Source organism: Anabrus simplex, chromosome 1, assembly GCF_040414725.1.
Source record: "Anabrus simplex isolate iqAnaSimp1 chromosome 1, ASM4041472v1, whole genome shotgun sequence".
NCBI lineage: Eukaryota > Metazoa > Arthropoda > Insecta > Orthoptera > Tettigoniidae > Anabrus > Anabrus simplex.
Genome location: NC_090265.1, coordinates 843,556,002 through 843,575,005, shown reverse-complemented (window position 1 = coordinate 843,575,005; position 19,004 = coordinate 843,556,002). Strand labels below are relative to the sequence as shown.

The window sequence follows — 19,004 nt, the reverse complement described above, 5'->3', positions numbered from 1 at the left end:
GTCAAAATAGACTTCGGTAGAAATGAACGCCCTAGTCGCTTGTTGACACACATTTACGAAAATGAGAAGGCCCGTGGTTGGCTATTCGCATATTCGGAACACACAACATTCAGCTCCGACTACCTGTAGGCCTACGACACGCTACTCGCCACACAATGTGGGGACAACGCTCTCGAGATTTCTCGCGAGAAATAATGCCTGCGCTAGTCTCGAGAAATCTCGAGACCTCGTCTCAGACTACCCATCACTAGTTTTTGCAGTTTCGTTCTTCACAAGGCCCGAAATCAGTTACATAGCATTCATTTCACAGTGAGCTACTGGCAGCGAGGAACGTTCAACGTCTCTTCTCAATTCTTTAGTGATTAGTTCAATTTTGTTTAGAGGCGTTCTGAAGTAGGGTTTGACATGATTGAGTAGTACTGCTTTTGTTAAGGAATTTAAATCAATAACATCAGGTGGCAGTGGGACGTTTCTTTTCTCAATCCATGCAATGTCACCTTTTAACCATTACTTCTGGGTCCAGCATCGTGTGTGGTCTTGTAACTACAGCAGATTTTGGAGGGAGTAGGCTTAAAACCTTCCTGAACCATTCTTCAAAGTGGAGTGAATTAATTTCCTGGTGATAACCATTTGTTCATTTCATTTCCACGAAGCAGAGCTTGGCTCCTTGAAGAAATCCCTGTTCACTGCCAATGTGTAGTATTATGACATGCTGTCCAGCACCCGTTGGAGTTTTGAAACCTCGCCTCCATCCGTATGTTTCCTGCAGGTGGCATCGGTATTGGTCATAATTACGATGTCTATTCAGAGCTTCTTGCCACGCATACGTCATCGTGTGGTTTTGGGCGCTCCATGTTTCATTTGTGTAGAAAATCTTGTAGCCTTTGAAAAATTAAGATATAGGCCGAAGGTATTCCCACGCCCATTAAGAAGAAACGACTGTCAGCGGGACGACCGTGCATTCTAATAGATCGGTTCACTATTGGAGTTATAAGGCGTAACATTCACAGCTTTTTTTTTTTTTTTTTTTTTTGAAGGCTTTCCTGACAATTTTAAAATTAAAAGAGGCTTCAACATTCAATGACCCATTTTCCAGAAATGTCCCTCGAAAAACTTAGGTAAATTGTTCACAGTATCGGATTTTGCTTTAAAAGACTGAACATACAGCCTGTTCTTATGGAATCGTTATCGGTCGCAGCCTCCGACATGCTCCTGACAGCCTGGTGATTCTGCCACCACAGCAGCCAACTAAAAATTTAGTTTACAAGGAAACTTTACAAAACAACCTAACTTCAACCACATCAGACAATTTTAACAGCAGAAGAATATAAAATGTGACTGGCAGTAGCCAAGGGGCTTGCATTATAATCAAAATTCCCCGACTGGATCAAGACTTCAACAATAACAACAACCATCTGCGAAACTGCAATATTATCATTAGATGTGGATAGTGTTAAACTGGTGTTAACTATGGACATGAAAATGAAGAGAAGTATTTAAGATGTTCACATGAGAGTAAAAATATTGTAACTTAACAGTTCTGAAAGAGAGGTACTTGGCAAAATAAGTTATTTGACTGTTGGCTTTAGTTCACAAGTGCAGCATACATGAGAAACATCTGTTGACAATGACAATTGCAGGTATTGTACACTACAACTTACATTACCGTAGACCAGATCACCTAGAACTCAAAACAGTGGTCAGCTATGGGACTTATTGTACTGCACCAATATTTTCTATTCTTGAAAAATGGTAATGATTGGATTCTCCTCATTTGATGGTATACAAAGACATATTTGAAGGACGCCAAGCAAGGCAAAGAAATGTCAGCACATTTGGGTCAAAATTCGTGAACTATTCAAATGTCCCTTTGATGGCAATGAACAAGGTACTTATACTGAGTCTGGCACTTGTGAAGTAAAAGACAACAGTAGGATAACTTATGTTACCAATTAATACTTCTATTCAGTCGAGAGCTAGACTCCGTAATCAGAGAACACTGGTAAGACACTATGTTCGATCATGTTTATATCTCACTCCCCCATAATCCCCACCATATACGGAGATGAACATTGACTCATAAAAAATCCGGAGTGCCACAATTCACCTCAGCGACCCCGAAAACTACCGATTCGATACTATTTTCGATTAATATTTCTAATCCCCTCACCCCCACCATAAAGTGGCCTGAATTTGGACTTTTAAAAAATCCGGAGTGCCACTAATCATCTGAGCGACCACGAAAACTGTGGATTCGACACTATTTTCGGTTATTTTTGTATAGCTCTCCTCCCTCGTCCCCCAACCCCCAAAGAGGCTGAACTTGCACTTTTTTAAAAATTCCAGTGTCACTATTCATCTCGGCGACCACGAAAAGTATGGATTCGACACCATTACCGGCTATTTTGATATATCACTCCGCCCTCGCCCCCCACCCCAAAAAGGCAGAACTTGGACTTTAAAAATTCCGGAGTGTCACTAATCATCTCAGCGACCCCGAAAACTATGGATTCAACACTATTTCCGATTATTATTTTGTATCACTGCCCCATCGCCACCCACCCCGAAGGGGGGAGAACGTGGACTTCAAAAATTCTGAAGTCTCACTATTCATCTCAGCGAACCCGAAAAGTACGGATACGACACTATTTTCGATTATATTTGTATCTCAGCCCACTCAACCCCCGCCCCTAACGGTTCCTGGGGTGCCTTACACCCACGCGATTTTTCTCCAGATACTAAAAATCCGGAGTACCAATATTCACTTTGGGGACCCCGAAAACTATGTATTCGACACTATTTTCGATTAATATCATATAACACTCCCCCCTCCCCCACCCCAAAGGGGGTTAACTTGGACTCTAAAAATATTCAGATTGTCACTGTTCACCTCAGCGACCACGAAAAGTATGGATTTGACACTATTTTCGAATATTTTATATATCACCCCCTCGCCCCACCCCCACGTGGTTTGTCAAAACATATCCGGAGTGTCAATATTCACCTCAGCGACTCCGAAAAGGATGGATTCGACACCATTTTCGATCATTTTGATATATCACTACCCCTCGCCCCACCCCAAAGGGGGCTGAATTTGGACTGAAAAATTCCGGAGTGTCACTACTCATCTCAGCAACCCCAAAAAGTATGGATTCGACACCATTTTCGAATATTTTTAAATGTGACCCCCCTCGCCCCTAAGGGTACTTAGGTGTCTTAACCCCACGCGGTTTGTCTCCTGCTACTAATTCTTAAGTATACCAAGTTTGGTTGAACGATGGAATCGACACTATTTTCGTATGTTTTTATATGTGACCCCCTGGCCCCCCACCCAATTGGGGACTGAATTTGGACTTGGAAAAATTCCGGAGTATCGGATTCGACACTATTTTCGTATATGTTTATATGTGACCCCCTCGCCCCCCCCCCAGTCAAAAAGGGGCTGAATTTGGACTTTGAAAAATTCTGGAGTATTACTATTCATCTCAGCGAATCCGAAAACGATAGATTCGACACTATTTTCATTTATTTTTATATGTGACCCCCCTCGGCCTCCCGCTGCTAAGGGTACTTGGGGTGTCTTACCCCCACGCAGTTTGTCTCCTGATACTAAGTCATAAGTGTACCAGGTTTGGTGTAAATCGCTCCAGCGGTTTAGGAGATGTAATACATACATACTTACATACAATGACAATTATATATATACTAGCAAATGTACCCGTGCTTCGCTACGGTTTTCTACCATGTATACGGATATCGAAGTAAATTGCTGTACATGAATTGAATAAAAAAAATTAATTGCATGTCTCTTGGCGTTATCTGAAAAAAAGCATAGGGAGGTCCGCAGACGTTGTTTCCAATGTGAAGTGCGAGTTGCAGAGTTGTGATAACGTCAGGTCCACTTGTCTGCCGCAATTCACTATGCATAACGTCAAGTCACATTTTGATGGGTAAATTTGTTTACAATCGGGGGCACCTATACCTAATGATAAAGAGAATCAGGTAAAAGAGTTTAAAAAAATGCACGCTCCCTTGCGTTCTGCAAGTCAAATCAAGAAGGGAATTATGCATTACAATGGTACACAGGCGTTCGTTGGAGAACTACCCCATTCCTATTGCTAGTTAAAGTCGATGTGGGGAGTACTGATTACAACAGCAGACGCCCTCCTGCTGAGAGTCACTATTGATTTGTAAAGTATTAATTACAATTTAAGACACACCCCTTTCTAGATCGCTACAAATCGACTTAAATTAATAAATGTAGATCGAAGTATATGCATGTTCACCTTCATTTACAGAATAACTTCATATTGAAAAACGGATTGTATAAAAAGACGACTCTGGCCTCATTTAGCTATCTAAATGGCTGGCCCTATGATATTTCCTCGTATCTCGTCTATTTAAAGGCAAGATTATTTTAGAAACGTTGAATAGGGTGAAATTTGTGCAAGGTTTTCACACAGTGAATTACTTTTCAGATATTTATGCGACAGCTTCAAACATAGAATTTGGCCGAGTGGGCCAATATTCGTGTAGAATTTGAAGATCCCATCTTTCCTATAAGTGAATCAAACCATCAACTATGTGTGTACAAAGTGCAAAATTTAGGTAAATCCAGAAATAGAGCCAAATTTAACAAAAGGGATAGAGATACGACAAAAAGTCATAGGACCAAAGTTGAAGATCACTCCAAATTGAACAGATTGTGCCATCCGTTTTGTGATACGACTTACCGTTTAGCCACCAAATACCTAGAAAGGAAGGTCTGCACCGTCATTAAAATTGCTTCCATATTTCGATATTTTTGGGGGCTAAAAAAAATAAATTATTTAAACATCTCTTAAATTTTCCATCGGTTACAGGCAAAAAGCTATTATTTTGCCAAATTTCTAACTCGACTGGGAGATTGTTCTGCCATCTTGATATGGGGGAGGGGGTTACAAATTAGGACTTTCAGGAAACTTTTAAGCCCATGAAACCTATAGGTTATCGTTCAGGATAAATATCACCGACTGTGTTCTTATGCAGATTTGAAACTCCCAACGTGTCCCTCTCACGAGAATTTTAGATTTTTCTAGGGATCCTGAAGTCATCAGGTTGTCTGGTACCAAGTTTTAAGTTTCTAGGATGCCTAGAATGGTCTCATTAATTCAAGTCTGTTTTCATTTTTATGCCTTAATTTATATATGTACAGTATATATAGATCGCGCCAAACTGACCTCTATTAATATGGATTATATATTTCACCCGCTTCCAAAGTGGTTCTAGGGGCGTCTTACTCCCACAGTATATTTTCCAGGTAGCAAGTCATACTTGAAAGTCATATTGGAACATACACACGTCTATTACCTTGGGCATTCTTGACAATTTATTTTTTCACACTTTCTCACCCTCTATGCCAAAGGGGGGCATTTTTTGGCAATTTATTTTTCACCATTTTTCACCCTCTATGCCAAAGGGGGCTGAAGCTGGACTTTAAAAATCCGGAATGTTACTATTCATCTCAGCGACCCGGAAAACTATGGATTAGGCAGTATATTCAATGAGTATTATATCTCATTCCCCCTCCCCCTAAAGGGGGTTAAACTTTGAGTTTTAAAAATTGGGAGTGTTACTATTCATCTCAGCGACCCAGAAAACTATGGCTTCGACACTATTTTTGATTATTTTAAAATCTGAATCCCCCTCACCCCCCACCAGAAAGGGGAATGAACTTGAACTTATAAAATATCCGGAGTCACACTATTCATCTCAGCGACCCTGACAACTATGGATTCAACACTCTTTTCGATTATTTTCATATATCACTATCCCATCGCCCCCTACCATGAAGGGGGCTGAACTTGGACTTAACAAAATTCCGGAGTGTGACTATTCATCTCAGCGACCACGAAAAGTATGGATTCAACACTACTTTTGATGATTTTTTTATCTGAGTCCCTTGCCCCCCTGCCCCTAAGGTTTCTTGGGGTGTATTACCCCCACGTGGTTTGTCTCCTGATACTAACAATCCGGAGTGTCACTATTCATCCCAGCGACCCGGAAAAGTATAGATTCGACACTATTTTCGTTAATTTGTATATCTGACCCGCCCTCAGAACCCCGCCCCTAAAGGTTCCTGTGCTGTCTTACCCCACGTGGTTTATCTCCTGATACTAAAAATCCAAAGTGTACAATTCACCTCAGCGACCCAGAAAACTATGTATTCGACACTATTTTCGTTTAATTTTATGTATCAGTCCCCCTCGCCCCCCACCCAAATGGGAGAAGAAATTTGACTTTTAAAAATCGGAAGTGTCACTATACCTCAGCGACCCCAAAAACTACGGATTCGACACTATTTTCAATTTTTTTACCTGACCCCCCTAACCCCCCCCACTCCTAAGGGGGCTAGAGGTGGCTTACCCCCACAGTGCTCGTCTCCGGATAGCAAATAATAAGTGTTCAAAATGTGATTTGATTGAAACTGCTCCAGTGGTTTAAGAGGAGATGTGTCATATCCATCCATCCATCCATCCATCCATCCATCCATCCATCCATCTTTATATATAGTAAGATAAGATAGATATTTTATCGAGGATGACACTATGCCAGGTCAAAACATGTCTATCTAAAATTTCATCTTAATTTCATAAGTGGATGTAATATTGAGGATTGATTAGGGGATAATCAACACTATTTTGTATAATTTGTATGAATAGCTTTATTATTTTGCTAGTTTTGCACTGAACCGATACAGACAAATCTTTCAATGACTGAATTTAATTTTGAGGTAAAGCTCCCAGCATTTGCCTGGTGTGGTGTGTGGTTGGAAAAACCAATGAAAACTTCAGAGCTGCCAACAGTGGGGTTTGAATCCACTTTGCTGAATGCAAGTACTTTGTTACGTGGCCCAAACCACAGAGCCAACTCGTTTCATGTATGGCATTCCTAGTCAACAATATAATCACCTCCAGATCTAGGACTATTAAATCAAAACTAAAGTATCTTAAAAATTATTTATTTTGTGCTAATATAATGAAATACAACTTTGTAATAGGGGGAGAAGGAGGAAATAACAGGGAAAGGCTCGGAAACTATGAGCCAGCAATGGACATGTGCACATAAAACCAAACAATGCATGATACAAATGGATGGGTAATTTCACATTAAACATGATCCATTATAAATTAAGCATTACACACAATTTACAAATGATTTTGGGAATATATAGCCAAAATAAATTCCAGTATAAGTAATTCAGTATTCTGATTTATTTTGAAGATGAAGCTAAGCTAAATACAAACAGGAGTTTACATTGTAGAATACACTCGATTTCATGCCGAGGATGCCCAAAACCTCTTTAACAAAATATATATGGAAATCTAAAACAGACTTTGCAGTGTCACTTGTTCACTGAAGGTTAAGCACTAATACAGATAAAAATACAAGATAATCGTCACAATATGTCACCAGTCCCCTGCGACAACACACATCTCCCAAGATACCGATTTCTTGGCATGCAGGTTCTGAGCAAAAGAAAACCTACATTCTCCACCAAATTAATACTGCTAAAGGTGCTCCAAAATATTAATATTAAAAACAAATATTACTTTAAAACATACTGTGATAATATCAAGTTTCTATACCCAAACTCATACAACATGGTAAGTTATCACTGAGCTCAGCCCAGTTCCTGTAGTGTGTGAGGACAATACACACCATCCTTCGAAAGGACCCTGTAAGTGTTATACCAAGGAAATCCATGCAGAGTGGAGTACAAACCAACAATTATAACTGACATTAAACATTGTACTAAATGATTTAGCTGTAGTCTATTATACAGAAATAAGAACAGAACAAGCAAATTAGCCACTTCTGTCAGATACTGAAAAATCTATGTCAGAATTAATATTACTTATTGGCCAACACCGTTTCATTAAAACATGGATCCTCTGGCAGTGCTTTCCCCACCTATTACCAAATTTCTGGATTGGCATCAATTTATTCCAACTTAGCCTCTGTTAAAAATTATATTTTTCTATACTGATAGCTTTATGACAATTACTACTGCATGTTACGAAGTTTTTTGAGGAAATCTAAAAAGGAGGAAATTTTCCACAAATGAAAATGAATGAATGAAAAGTTTGTACTTCAAATATTGTTTACAACCATTCTTCTATAAACAAAATGCAAAAATGATGGCAAATGATTCTTTAACCAGCAAGGGAAAGATACCAAGAGCAGGGTCCAAATCTTGAAGAAATTATTGATGAACTGAGGCTTAGGTCGTGATACAGATACTGCAGCAGTAATACATGGTAAGAAGCCAATTATTATTATTATTTATTATATACATGCCAAATTCTCTTTTGTTTTAAATTAATATTTGAGAGAAATTACATATTAAGGAATTATTTGTATAGAATAATTTCAGATTATTTTTTTTTACTGGAATAACCTGAACAAGTAAAATTAAGAGATCAAAATAATTAAAGAAAAAAACTAGTTCAAGTTATTTTCCACCTTGTTTCTGGATCACTAAAAAGAACTTTCAAGTGTTGAGTATTATTGACACACTATCTGGATGCATTTGTGTATGGGGGTGAGGAGTAAGGAGGGAGTTGTCCCGGTTCCGGTAGTGCTGCCAACTGAATGAAAATGAAATCTGAATTGAATCGAGAATATGATCGATTGATATGAAGTTTCTAAACCATTATTATCTTAAGCCAACCTCTGTGTCACATACACATTATATAACATTTCTTGATACGAATCTTGTTCCTAGCATGAATTTTATAGTTTGGCTTTGTTGTGTAAACCACAACAGTACTAGTACATAAAGTGTACGCCAGATGTCGCACAACGATGCTTAAGCGATTTATAGTTTGTGTTTCAAAGGTTGCCAGTACGAATCTCGAAGATTGCCGAGGTTGACCGATTCAGCACTAGGGTGTAAATGCATCCAGATAAAGTGTGCCGATAATACTACAGATTGCTGTAGCACTGATTGAAGCCGTCCCATAGATCAATGTACTTTCCATCTTACTGTATATGTAAACAAGAAAAAGTTCAACACTGCTCAACCTCAATGAAACAATCCACAGCCCTCTAGAACAACTACTTAATGCTAGGTACCACACTTGCCAACTTTAACCATACAGATTTACTTTATCACATTTCAAAATATGAGGATAGCTGCCAATGCAAACTCCAGTTTTACAAACTTAACTATAATGAAATGTCTTATATTGATCACAGTCCTTATAAACCACACACAATAGCCAGAGTATATTTGTATTTCTTCAACTGTCCTTTACTAGAAGATTAAAATGGCCAATACTCCACATTAAACTGACCTGGCAGAACTATGTTTACCAAAAGACAGGGGAAAAGGTTTACCATAAAACTACAATCAATCTCCAAACAGGCCGACTGGCATGACAAGGCTCAGTCATCCATGTTGTTTGTAGTAGAAAGTGGTCAAAATGAATATTACATTATTTCAAGTATAAAACAATGTCTATCAAAATTTTGCTACCACTGTACCCAGATGATATTATTTAGAAACTGATCCATTGGCAAGTATCCATACATCTCTATGAAGCATCTTAGTGATGAGAGAAATGGTGTCAGTTCCAGAATATGAGCCATCTATGAAGAGTATAGGTGATTAATTGCTATGAACTACTACTTGCAAGCATTATTCAAATCAAAGATGGGTCACTAAACAAAACTTTCAAGCATTTAATTACTACAGATTGCTGTAGCACTGATTGAAGCAGTCCCACAGACCAATGTACTTTCCGTCTTTCTGCATAGGTCTGTGTATAATTCGAATAAACGTCGACCAAGCTTATTTATAAAATCATAGTGTTGCACTCCAAAAACCCAAGAGGATCTTTAGCACCAATCACCTATCTCTTCTGAATGCAAGATAAAGGTATCAAAAAGAAAATATTTAGCAAGAAATTATACATTAACTTACACGTATTTTACATGGGCAGTCATAGATTTCAAACACATTTAAGCCCAAGTGCTCTAACACTTTCTTCTTAATGGGCAAATTATACAATCCTGCACCTATCAGAAGTCACTTTATGACTGCCCAGTCATAACTAACAATGTAATCATATCCCACTGTTAAAGAACAAGCAGACTTTCAAATTACTGGCTATTACATCAACTACAATAAATACTTCCACACATGGGTATTCTTGTTCAGAGCCTTCAATATATTAAAATAACAAAATCGGTGAAGTCTATGCCCAGAATCAGTGAAGTGGCAGTGAGAAAACAAATCATTTGCACATGCAGCGTCATAGATGACTGGTCCAATCAAGAGTAAGCACTGGTCTTGAAGTGGAGAAAATGTCAAAATGCAAAAATGAAATGTTTATACCTAAAATCAAAAGCTGCATGCTAATATTTTTAAATAGCAGTAGCCTAAGAAGTCATGTGTACCCACATCTTAGTTTTGGTGTGTGTTCTGCAGATCTATTTTATGCAGAAAACTGTATGTCAGACCATGAGCGTTATCTACATTCATTTGGTTCCTTCTTGAGGTAAGCTGTCAGGCTCCACCCTTTCCTGAGCAATGTTATACACAGCCATACTTCAAAAGTAAGACTTTAGTAAGTAGTCTATTTTAATTGACAGGGGGATTGGTGCAGGCAATTGTTTTTGAGAGACAAGACAAAATTATCAGCTTTACATGGAGGATTCCACACCACAAGTTTTGTCTACATGAAAAAGGAAGAGGTGCACAGGACATCAAGGAGCAATACACTGCTAGTTCTAAATGACAGATGCAGAAATTCTCCAGCAGAAATAAAAAAAATCTTGGTTTAAAATCTCTATACTCTAAAACACATCTAATGAACAATTAAAACTGCATTCTTTAACTAATTTAGAATGAATAAAAAACACATCCATTTGTATAAAAACAAAAGAAATACAGAAAATATTCTAAATACTATAGCCAGGAAACCTTTATAGGCTCAAAACATTCTCCATTTTCAGACATGACCATTCACACAGGAACATTCTACTAATAATGCTAAGGGCAACAAGTTGAGCATTGTAATCTGCTGCCTCATTATGGGCATCATCCCACACTAATATCAGCTACAACGACCATTTGTACAACACAAAACATGAGCAAATTTAAATACAGAGATGTCAAAAAAATAAAATAGGTTTACATGCTAGTTTCATGGGATGGCTTCAGTGCCTTGCTTATGCGTTCGGAACCTGGTTCATGATCACGCTTCCTGGATTTCTCTTGGTGTCGAGGACTGGTATTTGCTGTTGGACTGTCTGCTTGAGTAGTACTGAAACAAAATTAATACAAAACAGACATTAAGTCAACCTATATGCAGACTTCCTTTTTCTTCCATATACTTTTCAAAATTTATTGCTGTGAAAACACTTCGTCATTTACATTCTGTCACCTGTGGTGGAACAGCCAAGGCTTGGAATAATCAGAAACGTAATTTGGTTTTGTGAAGTATTCATTTATAGTTTACCTTTTGAACTGCAAAATTATTTCCATCAAAGAAATTATTTAGGATTGGACAAAATTAATATTACTTATTATTAATATGTAGGCTTATGTAGAAAATGGACTCTAAAGAAGAAATTGGTAATTTTTTAAGTAACTTGAAGAAATTATATGTTAGGAAAACATGAACTATTAATTATGAAGAGATTTCAATCTATGAAGATGTTGATTTGCAAGGATTTTGTAATATTGTGTAATTGTGTTTAAAAATTGAAAGCAAACTGTATAAAAGTATGTTCATTTTGATACATAACTTGTGAGGCGGCGTGTCGGACACATGTCTCTTTCTTGATGACGGAATAGTACTGCGTAGCAAAAAGTTCTCGAACTTCCCCTGCGAAAATCTGGTGAATTGTGATTGGTAGGAACAACGACTTTTTCCATTGGTGAATATGGAGATCTGGGGAAATTCTGTGTCCCTATTGGTTACTTCATGATCGGTCCATTTCCGGCCTCCGCCCGCTTTGTATGTGCAAGGTGTGCTCTGGGTATTTTCCATCGGACCGACCTAACAAGCGCACACGCTCGGGGTCTACCCAGCCTGGGGGTCCCCGGTCTATCTAGGTAAGCGCTATGTTATCGTTTTCCACTCAACTTATATTCTTTCTTGCATTTCCGTCCTTTCTCATCAAATGCAACTTTTGGTAATAATGTAATTTTGTTTTGCGCATCGGAGTTTCCCCTAGACTTCCACAATCACCAATTTTGGGTTTTTGAATGACTGTGCCTTGATGGGCAGTCATCAAATTTTGTTGTTGGAGGCAAGTAGTCTTTTTTTTTTTTTTTTTTTTTTTTTCCCCTTTCAGTATTTGTAACTAAATGTAAATTTAACTTCCTTTTCTTGATTAACGATGTTACCAATCATGTGTAAAGATTTGTTTTCTTTTGAGATTGCCTCCCGACATGCAGTGTCAATTTCTATGTTCAAGTTTAATCCATATCACAATTTATTAAAATTCGTATCCACCTTATTCAATACCAAAAATGTTGTTAAGATGAAATTACAACATGTATATTTATTTTATCAGGACTAGTTTCGACGCTTTATATTGCGTCATCATCAACTGATATACACTGGAAACATTGGCAAACATATATAAGTTTATCTACGTCACACACATTATAAAAACTATGATAAAAATTTAAAAACCATATTATAATTATATTATTTCCGAGTCCATATTGTCCAAGACTTGCAATTATTAAACTTTGGATTGCTAAAATCTGATGCAATTTGGTTTAAATAATCATTAAAATTAAACAAAACCAATAATAAAATCACGATCATTCTTAAAAACATTCACTCTGACGTTTAAAAAAAAATGTTTTTGTAGAACCATATTAAAACCATTCAATAAAGTCCTCAGGCTATTGCCATGTAGTGAACATAATGTCACAGAATAAGGTTAAACAATCTTCTTAAATGACATTGACACTGTTTGACACTTCAAAATCTTTTAAAACCATATTCAAATTATTCTATGAAATCTTCAAAATGTTGAAATGTGGCGATCGTGAAAAGAGGCGGACTCAGAAACCGGTGCTTTATGAAGTTACCAATTATTTCATTCTCAGATCAATGCGGACCTGAAATAATATGAATATATTAACGTTCACTTTAACTGAAAAAGTGTGAAACTTTACGTCTTATAACATGTGACTCACCTCGTGAGATCGCTGTCCTTGCAAAGCACCGTGTAGCTAAGTGAACCTTGTGTCAGCAATCCAGTGTCCAAGGTTGGTTTTGGGTCAAAAAGGGGAACTAGGGGAAGGAGGGAGGAGCAACTGAGGGGCGGCAACCTGTTCGAGCTCCGGAGGGCGTGATCGTAGAAGGCAGTATGTAAAGCTACTGCGCATAATATGAAAAACTGTCTTATTGTCCGGTATATGTATATTTTAAAAAGACTCAATAAGAAAATCAAAAAGAATATTTGGATTTTCGGAAATTTCATTTTAAATTAAAATTTGGATTAAAATACTGATCTAAATGTATATAACAGCCCTCCGTAACATCCAGCAAATTACCTTACCCTAAGCTCTCCAAAATTTCGATGTCTTGTTCAATAGAAGTGAATTTATGTCTTAGATCATGTACATGCTGGCCTACCGCTGAAAATCTGTTATATTTTATTGCATTGATGTGTTCTGTGTATCTAATTTTAAAACTACGTCCTGTTTGGCCTAGATATGTACTATCACAGTCATTGCATTTAAATCTGTATACTCCCGGTTTGGTATACGGGTTCGACCTATTACAAGTATGTTTATGGCTGAGATTTGTAGACGATACCTTCATAATTTTCGACAAAAATGTCACTAATAGTGACGAGATCTTGGAGTCCCTAAACAAAATTGACCCCAATGTTAAGTTTACTAAAGAGGATGAGGTTAGGAACTCATTAAACTTTTTGGACTTAACTATTACACGCGGACATAATACCTTCGATTTTCGAATATACAGGAAACCTACACACTCTCCCTTAACTATTATGAATTCATCCATACACCCCAAGTCCCAAAAACAAGCCTCTTTCTATAATTTAATTTATGGAGCTTTAAAAATTCCTCTTTCTCCCAACAATTTAAAAATTGAACTGAAGTACATAAGGAATCTTGCTCAACTGAACGGGTTTAAAATAGATATGGTCAACCGTTTGATTAATAAAATCAAAATTAAATTGTCCACTAACCTCATCCCAGAAAAACCTAAAAAAACCAGTTTCGCCACATTTACATATAACAACCCAGCCGTCCATCAGATCGCAAATACTTTAAAGAAGCACAATATCAATATAGCCTTCAGGACAGTTAACACTAATCGAAACATGTTTTTTAACCACAACAAGGTCAATCACAATAGCAACCATTATTCAAGGTCCGGCATATATAAACTAACATGTACACAATGTGGTTTTTCTTATATCGGACAGACTGGCCGCAGCTTTAACACGAGATATCTGGAACATTATAACGCTCAAAAACACAATAAGTACTCAGCGATGAGCCAACATATGAGAGAAACGGGCCATCACTTTACATCCATAGAGAAAGATCTTACCATCATTAGAAGCATAGGTAAAGGGAAATTAATGAATGAACTGGAAAACCTACACATCTTTTTAGACCAAACCTACAATAAACATAAAAATCTCAACGACGTCAATGAAATTAAAAATCCTTTGTACGAATTAACAGCTAGATTAATTAATATCGTGAATTCAGATCAAAACAAAATCCCTCATTTATTTAAATCTCCACACTCAAATGCTTCATCCATCATGCCAAAAGTTAAACCCGCCCATATTGCTTCTAGAAACTCCCCTCCAGCAACAGCACACACGCCCATAGACCAGCCTACCCCCACTCTCCCTCCATGCCCCGCCCCTCCATTACCGCACCATTACAACACCAGGAGTAGAAATGGTGACAAGACAGGCGCTGCCGGAACAGACAGATCCATCTAGTATTAACTGAACAAGTAAGTCATTTTACAGTTAAGAGGTGTTAATTTAATACATTTTATCGCAACGCGTGCTCAAAAAATTTTTAATTCAAAATTATTTTCTACTTCATTACAGATATTCTTAAGATCCCTCCCAAAGACCAAGCAACACATCAACGGGAACAATTTTCACACAAGACTGTATCAAGTGTCTAGGATGTCTCTTCCCAATTAAGCAGCAGCCTAAAACTATGAAACAGCTAAATATTGTACTCTTGTCAATTCCTTGACGTTACATGAGACCCAAAGTCAAGACGCTAAGAGTTTCATTCACAACGTTTTTGACCAGTCTACCTACAACAATCGGCTTTTGAATCTCCACTTGTACACGACAACACATTTAAATATTAGTTACGTCAAGAACATGAAAATGAAAATCGTGGGTCAAACAAGCTCCAGTTTTAATATCACCCCTTCTCAAGAAGAAAAAAGAAGATCCGTTTCATTTTATTTTTAGTTTTGAACATTTTAAGTTAACCAGAACTGCCAAGTTAAAACACATTCAATTTAAATTTATATTTTCAATCTTGACCAACCTACAATCAGTTCAAATCTCCACTTATTGTTGACGACACATCCTGTCACCAGACACGATACGTCAAGTACTTAATATGATATAGGGGTCACATAAACCCCGATTTGCAATCCTCTTCACCGAAAAGATCCATTTTAGTTTTGGACATTTTCCATATTAAATAGATTAGGACCAAAAAACTTTACTGCATTGACTTATGTTTGTATATATTGTATATAATGTATATGTTGTATATAGTGTATATATTAGTATGTTTATATTAGTTAAAAAGGTCCCAAACCTTGTCCTAAAGGTTGTTTACAGGCTGAAGATGCCCAAAATAATGGGTGAAACATGTACCTGACCAAATGAGTCTACATAAAATCATGTAGATAATAACCACATTAAACGTGGAAAGTATTGAATAGGTGGTTTTTTATTTAATTATCCTTGATATCTATGCCTTCGACCTATTAACCGAAGTTGCATTGTGCAATACTATAGTATTATTATCAGTGCGAAATGAAATTTCCATGTTATGTTTTTTGAAAATATTAGTAAACTTATAAATATATTTGTTATAAGTAAAAGTTGCAAATGTCTTATGATTGGGTTTGTCCTTGACCAAAGCGGTTTGCAATAGGAATTTAAACCTGTTAATAATACGTTCAATAAACCCTTCGCTAAAACCATTAGCCTTAGCTATTGAACGTATTATATTGAGTTCTTTTTTCAAATAATCTTTTGTCATAGGAATCTTAAAGGCCCGTTCTACTAAACTGTTATATATAGATCTTTTTTGACTCTGTGGATGTTCCGAGTCCTGTCTAATAGTGACTGCCGTTTGTGTAGGCTTTCTAAAAACACTATACTCAAAAGCAGAACCCGATCTGTTGATTTTTAGGTCGAGGAAATTAACTGATTTTTTTACTTTCTGACTCCAACATGAACTTAATCTGAGGGTCAATATTGTTAGTAAATCAAGAGTAGCCTTTGTATCTCCAACACTTTCGCTATAAGACGTAAAGTTTCACACTTTTTCAGTTAAAGTGAAGGTTAATATATTCATATTTCAGGTCCGCATTGAACTGAGAATGAAATAATTGGTAACTTCATATAGCACCGGCTTCTGAGTCCGCCTCTTTTCACGATCGCCACATTTCAACATTTTGAAGATTTCATAGAATAATTTGAATATGGTTTTAAAAGATTTTGAAGTGTCAAACAGTGTCAATGTCATTTAAGAAGATTGTTTAACTTTATTCTGTGACATTATGTTCACTACATGGCAATAGCCTGAGGACTTTATTGAATGGTTTTAATATGGTTCTACAAAAACATTTTTTTTAAAAACGTCAGAGTGAATGTTTTTAAGAAGATCATGATTTTATTATTAGTTTTGTTAATTTTAATGATTATTTAAACCAAATTGTATCAGATTTTAGCAATCCAAAGTTTAATAATTGCAAGTCTTTGACAATATGGACTCTGAAATAGTATAATTATAATATGGTTTTTAAATCTTTATCATAGTTTTTATGATGTGTGTGACGTAGATAAACTTATATATGTTTGCCAATGTTTCCAGTGTATATCAGCTGATGATGACGCAATATAAAGCATCAAAACTAGTCCTGATAAAATAAATATACATGCTGTAATTTCATCTTAACATTTTTGGTACTGAATAAGGTGGATACGCATTTTAATAAATTGTAATCTTGGTTCAATACGGACGAATAATGAAATTTATATACTTAACTTTAATCCATATCGCCGGATGATTACTGTTTATGTTTCATAAATTTATTTAATCCCTTGTTTTAAATGTGCTTGTTTTGCCATTTGTTTTATTTCATTTGTATTTTGTTAATTAGATTGTTTTAAGGGTGTTTGCCACATGCATCGTTTTCTCCCACAACGCCATACGTCCCTATGGCCTTGTTAGGGTTCCTTCCAGGTTTCCACATCCTTCTGTAGTTGTTTGTTAGACCTGTAAGTTAAAGTTGTCGCAATGTGAACATGGTGTTAATTTGGTTTTAATTTCATATTTTTCTATTTTTCTATTTTCATAATTTCATCATTTCTTTATTATTATTATTATTATTATTATTGTTATGTGTACGCGCTCACCACGTGCTACACATTCGATTAACTCTGTATGTACAATCAAAGAATAGTTACAGTAGAAGTCCGATAGTCCGGCACGTTCGGGACCGGCCCGGTGTCAGATTACCGAAAATGCCGGACTATAATAAAGGTTAAGGCGTACAGCGAAAACAGCTGTAACACGGCGTTTTGCAGTAAAATGTTGATCAGCAGAATCATTTTCAAATGTGGTGTTTCTTATTGCCATTCCATAATAATGCCGGAGTTCATCGATGTTTTTATCTGCAAGTCTTCCTTTAACATTTAGAGTCTTTCCATCTATAAATTCTCTTTTCCTTCTGTCCGCTTCTATGTTTGAAGGCACGTTCCCATCTGTTTTTGAACGTGGCCCATACATACAATTTTTGAAATCTGTTTTTTTTTTTTTATCATATGGTTGGCTTTCCAGTACTCAGTATAGCACACAGCCTTCTAGGCTGAATATTTCCAGAGATAATGTAGAGATATTTAAGTCAATGCATAACAAATGGATTGTATCAGATACATTTGCACTATTAACTTTGAAATAATAATAAATACACTTCGATTGGTTTTGACAAATAATGCATCAAATTGTTCACGAGAGATCGTTATTAAGAGATAATAATATGTAAAAAGTCCTGGAATGGTGCCGGACCATCGGGCGTTCCGGACTGTTGGATGACGGACTAATGGAATTCTACTGTACTGCACTTAATGCCTGGTCTGATGACTGTACAGTAGAAGGCAACTCCAATAATAATTCTTCAACAGTGTTGGCAGTATCCATAGGGGGTTCAACCACTCTTAACGTTAAGAGTATACATTTATGTAAGCCTCAAAAACAGCTTCACAGTTAACAACCTGCTGATACTCCACCCATCCTTCAGGAATAGCAGTGACTTCCCCCTCTTCGTGCTCTGAAGCTCCTAAGTCACCTTTCAAAAATTCTTTGCAGAATCAGTTTAAGTGTGTTCTGCTTCACAACAGCCCACAATTTACTCAGCATTGTTATCGACTAGTTAAATTAATGTTTGTTAGTGACTCGTGTGATTAAATTCCTCTCAGAATTCTCGGAACAGCGCTCTTCCTATGGAAATTCTTCAAGTTTTTAATCACCCCTTGGTCCATAGGCTGTAGTTTGGATGCCAAGTTTGGTGGCAAGATACCCACGCGCACTGTCTAACTCCTGAATGAGCATCCTGGGATGAGCAGGGCAGTTGTCTACGAAAGGGATGTTTAAACTTCTCGTCAACACCACACAGCCAAGATTTGTAAATGGAGCTTGTCGCCCACTACTTCCGGGATTACTTTCGTAC

At 37.0% G+C, this 19,004-nt stretch overlaps 1 protein-coding gene across 3 annotated transcripts in view; it reads right to left on the bottom strand.

Annotated features, from left to right (window-relative positions):
* Positions 1–6,984: 6,984 nt before the first annotated feature.
* The window catches only part of Mlf (myeloid leukemia factor), a 185,822-nt gene continuing 173,802 nt past the window's right edge, over positions 6,985–19,004 (bottom strand). For 2 of the 3 annotated variants that reach the window (XM_067136405.2, XM_067136407.2), the window contains one exon: positions 6,985–11,312. In XM_067136405.2, the coding sequence (XP_066992506.1) occupies positions 11,180–11,312 (133 nt within the window). In that variant the 3' untranslated portion in view covers positions 6,985–11,179. The remainder of the gene's footprint in view (positions 11,313–19,004) is intronic. The other variant, XM_067136408.2, reaches the window with a different exon arrangement.